The sequence below is a fragment of the Schistocerca serialis genome, chromosome 6, assembly GCF_023864345.2.
Source record: "Schistocerca serialis cubense isolate TAMUIC-IGC-003099 chromosome 6, iqSchSeri2.2, whole genome shotgun sequence".
Taxonomy (NCBI): Eukaryota; Metazoa; Arthropoda; class Insecta; order Orthoptera; family Acrididae; genus Schistocerca; species Schistocerca serialis.
The window spans coordinates 659,725,897-659,741,654 of record NC_064643.1 but is presented as its reverse complement, the minus strand read 5'-3'; the positions used below and the strand labels follow the sequence as shown (position 1 = coordinate 659,741,654).

General features: G+C 40.0%; 1 protein-coding gene across 1 annotated transcript in view; it reads left to right on the top strand.

Moving 5' to 3' along the window:
* LOC126485020 (odorant receptor Or2-like) overlaps positions 1-11,914 on the top strand; it is a 161,173-nt gene extending 149,259 nt beyond the window's left edge. The window contains exon 8 of the mRNA XM_050108624.1: positions 11,607-11,914. Within this exon, the coding sequence (XP_049964581.1) occupies positions 11,607-11,699 (93 nt within the window). The 3' untranslated portion in view covers positions 11,700-11,914. The remainder of the gene's footprint in view (positions 1-11,606) is intronic.
* Positions 11,915-15,758: the final 3,844 nt, after the last annotated feature.

The following is a 15,758-nucleotide window of genomic DNA, read 5'->3' as shown; positions in this document are numbered from 1 at the left end:
AAAAACAGGGAGGGAGTTTGGTTTTACTGAAAAAGTTGAGAAAATCAGTAATTAATGTGGAACAAGCTAACCCGTTCTCTATTTAATAACACATTCTTCATAATTAGCAGTTGTTATCACGCCACATTAATAGTGCAAATGCAGTTGATTTAGCTTCGTGAAATGGCTGATTCCTATCCGTAAAATTACATATATCTACTGCTATCCCAGCTAGAATCATAGTGTTTCATCATCGCTTTCTTTTTCGTTAGTAAGTAGTTGAACGATTGCATGGTGGCAGAAGCAGAGATAACGACATGCGCAGTGTGCTCTCTACATGAAGGTTAAAGTAAGTGGAGTTGGCGGTATAGAATTACGCTGTACGTTGTTTTGAAGCCAGCGTCGCCATGTTAGATGCCCCAAATCATTAGCATACTGTTGTTTACAAGGAGATCGTTTACAATAGCTTTTTGTTCGTGATTTCTGTAGTGTGCAAGCAAAAGTTGTTTGAAGCAGTAGATATTACAGTCCTTACGCTAATAATGTATTGTCAGCAAGGCACTTTCAAAGGTTTTTCTGGTCTTGAATTTTATATTTGTTCTTCTTTACACACTTAAAATAACAAAGAAGATAAGTAGATGATGCGAGAAGAATTCTTTCGCAATCCATTTCAATCTTCTTCTGCTGTGGTTTTGTCGATAGCAGTTGAAGCTCTGACTCCGAAAAAGCGCTTGTTTGCTTACTGGTATTGATCCTTACTCGTCACGTTTTCAACTTTAAAATCATTTGTACAGCTTGTTTATTCAAGATTGCAAAAGCTTACCTAAGTTATCTTTGCAATAGGGAAAGAAGTAAGCGAGGCATGTTATTATGACTTATAGATGTCCATAAAGCGAAAGATTCTTGAAACGTCGAAGAAACAGAACTCTATGGAGGTATACCTCCCATCAGAACTGAGTTATTGTTTTGTTAGACTGTCAGTGCGTCATTGCCATTGTTGGTTATAAATCTCGTCACTTTGAAATCATACCCAGTGTCGTTCACTGTGTGGCAAATACTAGCTGAAAACGATAAATTCAATTTTAAATTCCTGTTCCAGCAATTTGCAATTCAATAGATGTCAGGAATAGGCAGTTCTGATGGTATGAATCAGCATTCTATATCACTTAGTGCAAAAGACAGCATTCTGAATAAAAGACTGGTGTCAATAGCCTAGACCCCGTAAAATAGATATTTTGCTTGAATAAGTTTTTAGGACTGGTAGCCTAATTATCTTACTCAGGGAGTTTCACACATAATGTAATAAAAGACTTAATTAACAGTTTGTCGTTTAAAATGAAACAATTATAACTGTTTAACAGTAAACTATTTGTTTCATTACCTAGAATATTGGTTGCCAGGACTTTCTCTGTCAGTCTTCAGAAATAACCACCTTGATTTTATTTTTGAATTTGATTTTGAGGTCTTGAATGTGCATAAGCCTAGACCATACTTTGTGGTAAGACAATAATAATACTGGGGAACCACATTGCCATACAACTATTACTTGTATTTACTTAGTTACCCATCATACAGGAGATCAAATTTGGTACAACATACATCTTAGATAAAGTAATAAACATTAGTGTGCCTCATACGGAATATTACCTATAAGTGAAGAATAAGGGGAATAACGATCAAGGTGCACCAAAATTTAAAATTCAGTATATAATGCAATCTTTTGGAGGAATAGAGCTTTACTTTCGCAAGATTTGTTTTTTGTAAAAACGACTAAGGTGCTCCAAAATCTGTGCTAAGGTTGGTTGGTTGGTTGTTTCGGGGAAGGAGACCAGACAGCGAGGTCATCGGTCTCATCGGATTATGGAAGGACGGGGAAGGAAGTCGGCTGTGCCCTTTGAAAGGAACCATCCCGGCATTTGCCTGGAGCGATTTAGGGAAATCACGGAAAACCTAAATCAGGATGGCCGGACGCGGGATTGAACCGTCGTCTGTGCTAAGGTTTGTTTATTTGAGATAAACGATCAAGGCTAATTGCATGCTGATACAAACGATCAAGATACATTTTCTACTAAGAGCTTTCTATTTTTCCTTTCATGTCTCGCTTTATCATCCTGGAGCTTGATATTACTGGCGTTCCAACAATACTTGCGGGTTACTCACACAAAGTTTGGACTTTTACACGGCTTAGCAAAAGTCATAGTATGAAGGCTTTCACGACCGGATGACATATCTTCTGGTAAACCTTGCGGGATGTAAGGTCGTGGTCCATGAAACTCTTCAGCTCCTAACGTTTCGTCCAGTGCTTCGCTGGACATCTTCAGAGGGGTGTTTCTCCTCCGGTGAGTCTTGCCGCAAAAGTCGATATAAAATTGCGCCACTTTGTGCGTTCAAAGTAGGCGGGGAAAGGAATTTTTCTCGCTATGTTGAGCAGAAACAGTCATCACAGTTACCGAGAAAAACCCAAAGCTATTACTTAAGTGAAATGAAGACATCAGAAATGTCGGAGATTGGAGATGGACATTGCTACCCTATGCAGAGTACATGGGAAATAAAAGGTGTAGCGGCGTATTGTTGATTCTTTATAGAGATTATAGGCCACGGGTCACTGTAAGGATGACGAAAGTGCATGTGACTGAAATCTTTTCACAATCCATTTATAGAAAGGTATAGATTAGTGAAGGAATTCAACCACATGACTTGCTGCGATACAAAAAACTCACCTGTCAGGACTTATGAGTGTAAATCCTTTGACGCAGAGAAGACCAAGCAAACGTCCTGACGAAGCTGCATGTCGTGATTTCTCCTGTGCCTGCGAGGTATATATTGATAGAGACGAACGAATCAGGATGTTCAGGTGTGTCAGCCAGCATTCTTGGCAGTCCATGACATCACCAACAGACGTCTTATTACCTTTAAAAAGGCATTGGCTACTAAAATGAAAGTACATGTGGAGACCAGAGGAAAACACAAATAAACATAAAGGAGAGATCTTATCTAATTTGCACCAAAATATACAGTCACCAAGAGGCTACAGATCCCATTGTAGCAGTCACGACACCAAACGTTTACATTTACCAGAAGAACTTAATATTCGAAAGTTACCGCTGTTGTACTGTATTGTTAAAACTGGGGACCTAGAGAGGACGGAGAGGCTTCGTCCCTGCCGTAGCCTTCTGTGGTTCACAACCCCACAACAGGCTACAGCATTCCACTCACCCCACCGCCGCCCCACACCGAACCCAGGGTTGTTGTGCTGTTCGGTCCCCAGTGCACCTTCCTCCCCCCCCCCCCCCCCCCCCACGCCCCACCCCGTCTCACACCATACCAGTGTAACCCCAAATGTTTGCGTGGTAGAATAATTATGGTGTAGTGCGTACTTGGAGATAGTGTTTGCGCAGCAGCCGCCGACATAGTGTAACTGAGGCGGAATAAGGAGAACTAGCTCGCATTCGCCGATGCAGATGGAAAACCGCCTTAAAAGTCATCCACAGACTGACCGGCACACCGGACTTCGACACTAACCCTCCGGACGGATTCGTAACGGGGACAGACGCCTTCCCGCCCGGAAAGAAGTGAAGAAGTGCGTTAGACCCCACGGCTAACCGGGTGGGCTTACAGCTGTTACATTCAGAGAAAAATTCTCCAGACCTCGTGTTATACGAACAGCACTAACTGATTTTTGTGACTAACTACTACATAAAATTTGGGTACCCGAGAACCGAACGTGTTCAATGTATGACAAATTTAGAGCCCACCATTCTAAACTTGATCTACTGATAAACAGTTATAGTGTTCAACTCAGGTATAAACCTAGAAAGAGCTGAAACAACATCAACAAAATTAAAGTGAACTACGTGCGATGAAAGCAGTTAAGTTTTACGAGATTAAAAGTTTCCGACGTTAGAAGTCTAGAAGATCCGTGATTAAAAAAGCAATCTGAATGGTTTACCAGAGGAAACTTCCCCTTCCTAATATTTCAAGCAATGAAGCACATCACCGCACACAGCTGTCATTTTATTGATTTAATATTCATTTGCTTTCATGTAGGAAATCTGTATTTTATACATATATTTTCCGTTTACCTGGTGAAGCGTGCTCAATGTTGTGTCATGCCATTTCTGATCGGAAATTTTACCTGAATCTCTGCGTGACCTCAGTGTATTATGAGTTTCCTGTTCTGGCTGTTCTGGACCGAATAATGAGACCTAAAGGTAAAGTTTTGGGGCATCTAAAATGACGGAAGTCCGCTTCAAGTTTTTGACGCCATGACAACTCCCTTAGATATTTCTTCGAAGGCTCTTTACCACAACCACTAACGCAACAGCTACCCTGACCTACGCAATTCGTTAAATTTCTTTTATAGGGTATTATACGTGATTCTTTCAACCGCTGCCTCTTTCTTCCTGGCATAGAAACTACTATGAAACCTAAGAGATACGTATCTCGTGCGTTCTTGGAACTCTCACTTATTTTTACTTTTAAGGACTCTTCCACGCCTCAGCTGTTGCCCTGTTTACCCATTCGCCAGCTTTTACGATCATGGCAGTCTTCCTGTTCTGATCTGTCTTCCTCATACTTCCAATTATTCCAGATATCACTGTTAATCTCAGCCGTCCACGCTTCCTTCTTTATCCTAGGATTGTTTTTCGCATTCATCCTTCCTCCATTCTCCTTACATGTCCATACCATTGAAGTGCTCTATTCTCAATTCTGTGCACGGCAGGTTGTTCTGTATTCATTATCTCCCTAATTTCCTTATTTCCCCTCTGCTCTGATCTGGACATCCTCACTGCCCTTCATGTTCCGTCCATCTCCAGTGCCTGCATTGGCCTTCTCTGCCGTTCCCTCAGGGTCCATTCTTTGGCAGCGTATGTTTGTATATTTCAAGCAACTGTTTAAAGAACCGTCTTCTTTGTTTCTTTAGATATTGCTCGGCTCCACAGAACTCTATTTCGCATTTTCATTGCTTCTCTGGCCTGCTGGATCCTGCGTTCCACATCTGCTTCACAGCTTTCCGACGAATGGTTAATCGCTCATATTTACTCTGCTTTACAGCTTAAATAGTTCCTTGCGGCAGTACTAAACCCCTTCCATCTCCTCCCACTATTAGATATTCGGTTTTACCCATAATTTTTCTAAACCTTCCTCGTTCAAGTGCTTCCATTGACTTCTTTGTCATAAATTTGACATCATTTCTACTTTTTGCTATCAGAGCCTGATCATTGGCAAATAACAATACGTAGATGAGTACCATTCTGGAAAGGAGATCGCATACCTTCGCATGACTGATTCCACCGTTCCAATACACACTGCATATATACTTTAAGCGGGGTCGGCGACATACTGCAGCCCTGTGTAAGTCCTTTTCGATGTTTGGAACGTCTCACTAAACCTTCTCCGCCGGCCGAAGTGGCCGTGCGGTTAAAGGCGCTGCAGTCTGGAACCGCAAGACCGCTACGGTCGCAGGTTCGAATCCTGCCTCGGGCATGGATGTTTGTGATGTCCTTAGGTTAGTTAGGTTTAACTAGTTCTAAGTTCTAGCTGACTAATGACCGCAGCAGTTGAGTCCCATAGTGCTCAGAGCCAAACCCTCTCCCTAGTTTAACTGCTGCATTTTATTGGTGACATATTTCTCTAGTTAGGGATATCCCTAGTGCTTATAGACCTATGTACTTCATCGTTTCCCGTAGTCCGTTGATGGGTACGGAATCATACGCTTTGTCTAAAGCCACTAGTTTTAGGTGTACTTCCTGACCGTCAGAACATAGCTTCTCACTTATTTGTCTAAGGCTAAAAATATGACAAATCGTTTAACTGTAAAACCTGCCTGTATCTCTAGCATCTTTCCCTCGGCCTTGTTCTCCAACCCGTTTTTCAGTAGAGAGCTAAGAAGTTTGCTGAAAGAAACCATAACACTAATTGCACTATAATTATTTCGGTGCTTCTTGTTTCCTTTTCTGTATATAGCAGATATGTATGATACGCCGTATTTCCTACCCCTCCACAATCTGACTGAACAATTTACAGAGAAGTCTCACCATTTGAGGTTTCCCATACTTCCACTATTCCATCACAACTTCACCCAGTCCACTTGCCTTTCCAATTCCTGCCCTTTTCAGTTTCTCTTTATCTCCTCCTCTAATATAGATTATATATTACCGGATGCACTGCTTTTGTTGTAGACTCCTATCACGTGACCTCGTCTTTTTTCGATTAGAAGTTCTTCAGAGCGCATTTTCTACTGTCTAGTACATAGGCTGTATTGTGGTTGTAGAGTTTCTAGCCATTTCTTCTTTCTTATCATCCTCAATGTCTCTGCCCTTCTCCTTTAATCAGGCGAATGCTATTTCCCCACATACTATTTTCCGTTCTTGTTCCTTAGACTTTGTATTTAATTTCATAGACCTCTTTTTTATATAACTTGTACCTGTTCTAGTAACTTTACGATGAATCTCTTCCTTGCATAGAAAAATAACAGTATGGGAATTGTGAGTCCGCCTTTGTACGTAACGCTCTTTTATTTGTTTACTTATCTACTCCCCAAACTAGTTTCGGTGATAAAATATCGACATCATCAGTGACTTCTTTAAATCTAAAACATGCAGAAAATAGCATATTTATACTACCACTGTAACACATTATTTAATTTTTACATTTGGCTTTTGAATTATAGTATTCTGTTGGTACTTTCATATTACCTTATTTATTGTTTTTATGACACGTTTTTTAAGAATTGTTGTCGCTGCTAGTGACATGTTTTATGTGCTTATTCTGTTGCAGATTTTTCTCTGCGTACATCATGCCATCCGCAGCTATGTGAGCGGCTGTTTCTAAATAAATACTAAAAGGTGGACTTACGCATGTCAGCTTTATACGCTTGGGGTTTCGCATTTTGTTTATGATCCAGAACATAACGCCACGTTTTTGTTCGCGTGTGTCGCGAGAGATATATCGCGTGTTGCGAGAAGGCTATGAAAACTGTAGCGGGAGTACTGACGACTTCTGTTCCTTATTTATGTCTCTGTGTGTGATAGGGACGTGGTTCTTTTACGTGTGTGTTCTTTCTGTTCTGTGTCCTGGATCAGTTCTCTCAGAGCTGTAAATAATGTGTTGTTACAAAGTGTTGTGTTTTCCTTTATTACATTTTTCGCTTCCACTATAGCCTTTCGTATGAAGTAATTTTCTTCTAGACTATTTCCGTATTTCAGAATGTGTAGATCGCTATTCTAGTCCTATTCACTCCCCGAGCTTAACCATATACAATATAGCACCTTTTTTTTCTCAACCACCCCCAGCAACTCCGTGGTTATCTATTCAGTTCTCACTCTCCGCTAATTTGTTAACTGACTCCTTCAGGGAAATGTATAGCTTGTTAACACTCCAGTCCTCCACCACTGCATCCAATCTCAGATTTAATTTTTACTGATTCAGACTTTTCACACTTTTTCTTGTAGCAGATATATCCTGTATTTTTGGTCCTCTGTAGTTATACTTACAACATACTCTTTTTTCTCCTCCACTTTCATCCTGGTCTTAATCGGGAAAGTAAGTTTTAAAGTAACTACAGAATTATCGGAACCACACTGATCCAAGCCGCACTCTGTTCACGTTTTTACTCTTACATCTTCCTACGTAGTAAGTAATTGATATTAGGTTCCTTGACTGACTGACCCAGGTGTACTTACGTGTTCCTCTATTCTGGAATTGGCCATTGATGACAGTACTGAACTGAACCATACAGAAATTAATCAACGTCCTTTCGTCACTGTTTTCTGCATCCTCTCCCCACTGTCCTACTAAATCATCATTTAACCTTTTTGCAGTCCGTCCATTGTTCACAATTAAGGTCCATCTGGATATTCGTCAATAACTTAAGTAAGTAACTGAAGAAATCCCACTTCTGCTCGTCAGGCACATACCTAAAGTAGTTCTAGTTTAATTCCATGAATATTTTTTTTGTTACACTGATTATCCTTTCATCAACTCTTTTTCAATTAACTATATTCCTTGTTTCCATTTACTCCTGATTTTGTTCTTTCAGTTTTTTCCTGACCAAAACAGAATAGAGTCTCCAATGACATGTCGCAGTGATGCTTCCTTCTTCGTTTCTGTCTTTACCAGGATATCCATTTTCAGTGCTTCCATTTCCTTTATTATATTCTCAATTTTTCCTCCTAACCTCTGTACGTTTCGGGCTCCACAAATCACAGTCCTTTTTCTTAACCACAGTCGATGCCTTTTAATCCGTCATGATTTTTCTATTGGTTTTGGGAAACTTTGCAAAACATGCTTTTACTGGGGTGGAATGACAAACTCCCGCCGTACCCCCAACCTCGAGGACAGAGATATTTCCCCTGGATCTACTCCTTCACTATGACTACGTGTCCCCCATACGCTGCGTCACCATGTCCAAAGAGGAAAACACAGGATTGGACAAAGGAAAAGATGGGAGGTTGTGAGATACTCCTTGTCGGGATCCTCTGCAGGAGTCCTGTCCGACATGGGACACGTTGCCAGTAGCTTCCTGCCGCCGGTGTAAGCCTCTGCGTCGCTGAAACACGCAAACCCTCTCGCCCGCAGTGTCACCTCGAGAGGGTCATTCTTGGAATTCATGACGTTAAATTGGGCAACCAGAAACTTATTCGAAGCTGAAGGTATATTCGCCATGCCTTGCACTTGCATCTGAAACGAAAGGTCACAGGTACTGTCGCTGATGACTATCAGATCTGAAGCTGTGTCTTAGGAAATAATGAACCTAAATAGAGTTTGGCTTGATAATATATCGTGACACGACACAAAACAACAGCTCTACTGAACTCAAAATCTCCATGCAGTCTTTGCCAACAATTCGTTGTGACTTAGGATTCCCCCATGAATTTGCATAAGGCCAGCCTGAAATGCACTTTTGCTTAACGAGGTTCCTCTTGCAGGACTTCGGATTTGGTTTTCGCTTTCGAATAGATTCGTCTTCTGCACTACTGTTACAGGCATTCACACTAATACTGCCTGAAAAAGAATCACTACTTTTGTTGGAAGAACACCAGTTGAATGCCAGCAATACACATGCTGTTATAGTTACAGCCTGTTTTCCGTCAGCGAGCAACGGCCTGCGAACGGATTAGCCCGAATATGTGCCGTTTCTAATGCTAAGTGCATGAAATGCAGCACCTGTACTGATAATGAGATGGGCACAATTTCATGGATCTGTGCTATCATGAAAATCATTGGCTACGTAAATGTACGTAATTTGAGAATTTTGTGCAGTTCTGATTATTCATGATTTTCACTGCGTTGGATGAATACACATATCCCAGCAGCTCGTGTAGAGCTGCAAAGCCGCCTTGTCCTGTTTTGGAATTAATGGCTCCAATTGATAATTCTGAAGTTATATATCTGCCGTAGTGAAAAAGGCATTTTTGTGTATTATACTGCTTATGAATATGGTGAGAGAATTTGGATTGTGGCCTTTCATTCTGAGAAATCGGTAGCTTTTGAGATGTCTTCAGTAATCATGTACTGAAAGTGCTGTTCACTATTAAACAACGCCTGAAATTATACCTAGTGCTACACAGTTTTTAATTTCTGATATTAATCATTAGAAACATTGATTGTACACTAGTTGACCATAATATTATGGACAGTCACATATTTTTGTATGTTCTACTTTAACTGGATTCCTCTAACAAATGATTGGTTGCAGATCTCTTACGTGTTTTTTATTTGTATCCATATTGTATTTGGATCATTAAAAAAAAACAAAAAATTTAGGCAAAAATATTTTTCAGTTTTCGCAGAAGTAATACTGCAGCTGAAAAAAATCTTATAAAACCAATTCCAATATTTAGTGATGCCACCCTTTGCTGCAGTAAGAGTTTCTATGCGTTACAGCATGCTCTCTATACACGCCTTTACATTTTCTTTCCTTATACCAGCCTTTTTCCAGTCGGAATTTTTGTGAATAAGAATTTAATTGTATTTATCGGTTATAATATTCAATTATTTTAAAATTTAGATCTAACAGTTAAAAAACCAAAGGCGAAATGATTTCTTTATATTTGTGCAGTGACGTGAAAAAAGTATTTTTACTACCAGATATGCAATTTTGTTGCACGGTTATCGTCAGAGAAACATTTAAAACATAACCTAAAGAACTACTGCACTATCGACAAAATAAAGCAGATGAAAATTTAAATGAAAGACGCGTTTATAATACAAACGAAATTCAAGCGAAATGATAAATATATAAAAATAACGTAATAATTTGAACGAGAAAACAGCGTGCTAAAACAAAACAAATTAAATCTAAATTAATATATAAAATTAATTACAAATACATGAACAAAAATTTCAAGTGGAGTAGAATGATAGAAAGATAAAGATGTGGATATTATGGTTAAAACTGTGTGACAAAGGAATGGAATTACAAAATTACACTTAAACAAATTAATTGAATAAAAATAATGACCAGTCATTTTAATAAAGATTTGAAAACGGGAAAGGTTATTATAGCTGACAGGATTCGAACGCACAATCTCCTGCCTGAGAAACTGATATCTTACTCATTATACCAAGCAAGCAGACTATATACAATAACTTTTTCAGCGCTATCGAGTATCACACTAAATTCCGAATTGGTTTTCGTCAATTACTCGCAAACAAGGGTTCACCTGAGTTAATGTTTGCAGTGTGTGATACCTAGGATCATATCTTACGTCACCGGACAGATAGTTTCGAAAACTCGATAGCAGCGCTGGGGATCTCTCCTTGTTGGTAAAAGTCCTGTAATGAGAAGCATTAATTTCTCTTTGATTACTTTAGATACAAGAACTAGTGAAATACAAATAGGCAGTATTAAAAACAACGATACAGTAAAACGTACTTTTTAAAGAACAATAAGCGAACGAGAAGAAGCATCACCTAACTGACAAATGTCGCTTGTTCCTAGTGTTGCTGCTTGCCGCAAGCAATAATCATCACATCAGCAGCAATCTCAAAATAAAATGACCCTTTCAAAATCACTTAGTTTGATCACAGTGTTGTCTTAAACTACAAATTACACGAATATCAGCTGTATCCCTAATAAAGTGGCCACCTACTATAACTCTCCGATGGCACTAATGGACGTTGTGATACGTGAATGGAGCTAAATTCTGCGCTGTCGAGTTTCGGTTTTTTGGACGTTTTATGAGTGGGTGGAGGGCGAATGCTTCTGCTGGCAAAACGGAAGGATTAAAATTCCGTGAATGAAATGCAGTAAGTGCTTCAAGGGTCAAAGCTGTCGAGTGAAGCGTTTAGATGCTACAACGCTACCTGGCCTTATTACACGGGAATTCTCAGTTAATTGTACATTAGACTACGAGTATTGGCGCCACTGCCGCTCATGCTTTTCCCGCTGTCATTCCATCAGCAGCACTCGAATATAAATTGAAACTGGCGCATTTCTGTGAATACCGTCTCTTTCATAGAAATTACTGTAATTCGGACATGTTGGTGTCCATTAAATGAAGGAATCTGAAGTGACATGCCATAGAACACTGTGATCAATACTCTACAAGCTCACGTCCAATACGTTCAGTGTACACGATTCCCAGAAACGTTAATATCAAACGCATTTGACGATGTTGCAGCTGCTGAATGCGTCCTACTCGTTTTTCGCTGTACTCCGGCAACTGAACGAATCTGGACACCGTGAAGAAGAGGGCGCTGTGGCATCTGTTTGAAAAGTACCTCCGTGGCTTTTTCCGCCGCACCGCTGCAGCTACAGAAGGGGAGGTGCTTTACTGCTTCACTGATCACGGACCCGCTCTAATTTCTGGCATTTATGTAGGAGACAACCAACGTTCAGTATACTTATTGTCGTATGATTTTCTATCTGTGTGCTTTCTCCTTTATTTCTCTTTCCTCCTTCCACATTCTTTTTCTCCCACCCAGTGTATTTTTTTCCCAAATCAGTGCTATTTTTGTTTTCAGTATTGGAGAGTTCTGCACAATGCTGTTCATACTGAATAACCGTTAATACAGTAGATAATATGTGTATAAATTGAAAATAAATAAAGTAAATTAACTCCTTATCTTTTACTTCTTTACTGACCTAAGGTTCATTACGAAAGCAGCTGTCGTTTTTCATTTTATTTTTGTATTTTGTTAACCCGTCTGGAAGTTCAAAAGACACCCACTACCACTGTATATTTTTCACTCGTATCCTCTAAATCAGGATTATGTTCTGTGAGTTTTCAAACGATAGAATTTTTTGTTCGTTTATTCACCAATCGGTGACAAACAGACCCGAACTATTTGAAAAAGTTAACGCAGGACAGGGAATCAGCAATCATAACGCGGTTACGGCAACGATGATTTCAGCCGTAAATAGAAGTATTAAGAAGGGTAGGAAGATTTTTCTGTTTAGAAAAAGTGACAAAAAGCAGATTTCAGAATACCTCTTGGCTCAACACAAAAGTTTTGTCTCAAGTACAGATAGTGTTGAGGATCGGTGGACAAAGTTCAAAACCATCGTACATTATGCGTTAGATGAGTATGTGCAAAGCTAGATCGTAAGAGATGGAAAAGAACCACCGTGGTACAACAACCGAGTTAGAAAACTGCTGCGGAAGTAAAGGGAACTTCACAGCAAACATAAACATAGCCAAAGCCTTGCAGACAAACAAAAATTACGCGAAGCGAAATGTAGTGTGAGGAGGGCTATGCGAGAGGCGTTCAATGAATTCGAAAGTAAAGTTCTATGTACTGACTTGTCAGAAAATCCTAAGAAATTTTGGTCTTATGTCAAAGCGGTAGGTGGATCAAAACAAAATGTCCAGACACTCTGTGACCAAAATGGTACTGAAACAGAGGATGACAGACTAAAGGCCGAAATACTAAATGTCTTTTTCCAAAGCTATTTCACAGAGGAAGACTGCACTGTAGTTCCTTCTCTAGATTGTCGCACAGATGACAAAATGGTAGATATCGAAATAGACGACAGAGGGATAGAGAAACAATTAAAATCGCTCAAAAGAGGAAAGGCCTCTGGACGTGATGGGATACCAGTTCGATTTTACACAGAGTACGCGAAGGAACTTGCCCCCCTTCTTGCAGCGGTGTACCGTAGGTCTCTAGAAGAGCGTAGCGTTCCAAAGGATTGGAAAAGGACACAGGTCGTCCCCGTTTTCAAGAAGGGACGTCGAACAGATGTGCAGAACTATAGACCTATATCTCTAACGTCGATCAGTTGTAGAATTTTGGAGCACGTATTGTGTTCGAGTATAATGACTTTTCTGGAGACTAGAAATCTACTCTGTAGGAATCAGCATGGGTTTCGAAAAAGACGGTCATGTGAAACCCAGCTCGCGCTATTCGTCCACGAGACTCAGAGGGCCATAGACACGGGTTCACAGGTAGATGCCGTGTTTCTTGACTTCCGCAAGGCGTTCGATACAGTTCCCCACAGTCGTTTAATCAACAAAGTAAGAGCATATGGACTATCAGACCAATTGTGTGATTGGATTGAGGAGTTCCTAGATAACAGAACGCAGCATATCATTCTCAATGGAGAGAAGTCTTCCGAAGTAAGAGTGATTTCAGGTGTGCCGCAGGGGAGTATTATAGGACCGTTGCTATTCACAATATGCATAAATGACCTGGTGGATGACATCGGAAGTTCACTGAGGCTTTTTGCAGATGATGCTGTGGTATATCGAGAGGTTGTAACAATGGAAAATTGTACTGAAATGCAGGAGGATCTGCAGCGAATTGGCGCATGGTGCAGGGAATGGCAATTGAATCTCAATGTAGACAAGTGTAATGTGCTGCGAATACACAGAAAGATAGATCCTTTATCATTTAGCTACAAAATAGCAGGTCAGCAACTGGAAGCAGTTAATACCATAAATTATCTGGGACTACGCATTAGGAGTGATTTAAAATGGAATGATCATATAATTTTGATCGTCGGTAAAGCAGATGCCAGACTGAGATTCATTGGAAGAATCCTAAGGAAATGCAATCCGAAAACAAAGGAAGTAGGTTACCGTACGCTTGTTCGCCCACTGCTTGAATACTGCTCAGCAGTGTGGGATCCGTACCAGATAGGGTTGATAGAAGATATAGAGAAGATCCAACGGAGAGCAGTACGCTTCGTTACAGGATCATTTAGTAATCGCGAAAGCGTTACGGAGATGATAGATAAACTCCAATGGAAGACTCTGCAGGAGAGACGCTCAATAGCTCGGTACGGGCTTTTGTCAAAGTTTCGAGAACATACCTACACCGAAGAGTCAAGCAGTATATTGCTCCCTCCTACGTATATCTCGCGAAGAGACTATAAGGATAAAATCAGAGAGATTAGAGCCCACACTGAGGCATACCGACTATCCTTCTATCCACGAACAATACGAGACTGGAATAGAAAGGAGAACCGATAGAGGTACTCAAGGTACCCACCACCACACACCGTCAGGTGGCTTGCGGAGTATGGATATAGATGTAGATGTAGATCGATGCAGATCGTCTCATTTTAAGAACTAAAACATAACACTATATCCTAAAACAGTTGGACAATGGCATAATTATGCCTGAAAGCGTTTTTGAAAACTGTGTTTGCTATTAATAATCCAAGTTGTAGGCACATTATACCTAGAATGGAGTTAAATTATGAAACGTAATAAATATTAATATTTACATTTTAGAATCGTTACACCCTTTATTTAACTCTTGACTGGCTGCATGTAGTAGTAGCCATAAAAAAGGAATATAGCTTAAATTTTCAAAACCTGTCATCTTTCATTTCTTCTGCGTAATAAATGCTTTTAAATAATCAATACTTCAGAATATCAAAGCAATTCTAAATTATCTTTTATCACAAAGTTTACGGTTGCAGTCATTTCCGCTAACACCAATTTAACTCTTATGTGCCTATCAACGTACAGGTAGTACAACGTCTGTTTGGAAACTACCCTTCTTTTGGCTATACATGAAATTCAGGAGGAGTTAAGACGAATATTTTACACTCATCTTAAACCTTTAAATTTGTATTATTTCTCATCACAATCACCATTAAAGTTAAATCATTTCTCTTAACGAGTATACAATTTCCCTCGTCATAAATTATGCTGTCTAAGACTGCGGCTAACCCATGAGAAATTCTTTGGCTGAGTAGGAGCATTAAGAGCAAGCGGCTGCTTCACGCGGATGAAGAAAGAGCAACCACTAGCAGCCGTGTCTGGACTGTTGAGGGGATGATCAAAAATTCTCTTTAGAACTGACGCCACAGTTCTTGAGCTTTCAAGGCAGAATGCTGCCGAAAGATATCGTACAAAAACATGAAACCCGTTGTCAAGAGTAGCTGTTTTTGAATGTGTGTTCAGTTATCATAATGTCTCACAACAGGCTTCAGAACTGATTGCTCTTACATGTCTCATCAAATCGACAATCAAAGTTTCTTTACCGTCCGAAAAGCATTAATCATAACCATTCTGGCTGACACCGCTTGGATTTTAGTTATTTATTTTTCGTTTTGCTAAGCGTTATGAATTCATTCTATTAACTGCTGTGTGGTCTCTGTTTTAGCACAATAAACCCACATATTTCCACCAGTCACAATTTTGTACAACAGACCATCTCATTCCTAATCGCAACGAAAAGCGGGATGCAGTGGAGTTGCCATCCGACGAGGTCTGGACCACTCAGAAAGAAATTTTGGAACCCAAAGATCACACAGTACTTGCTATATTAACTGATTAATAACGGTCTTATGCAAAACACTCTGAGAAATCTGAGGTAAA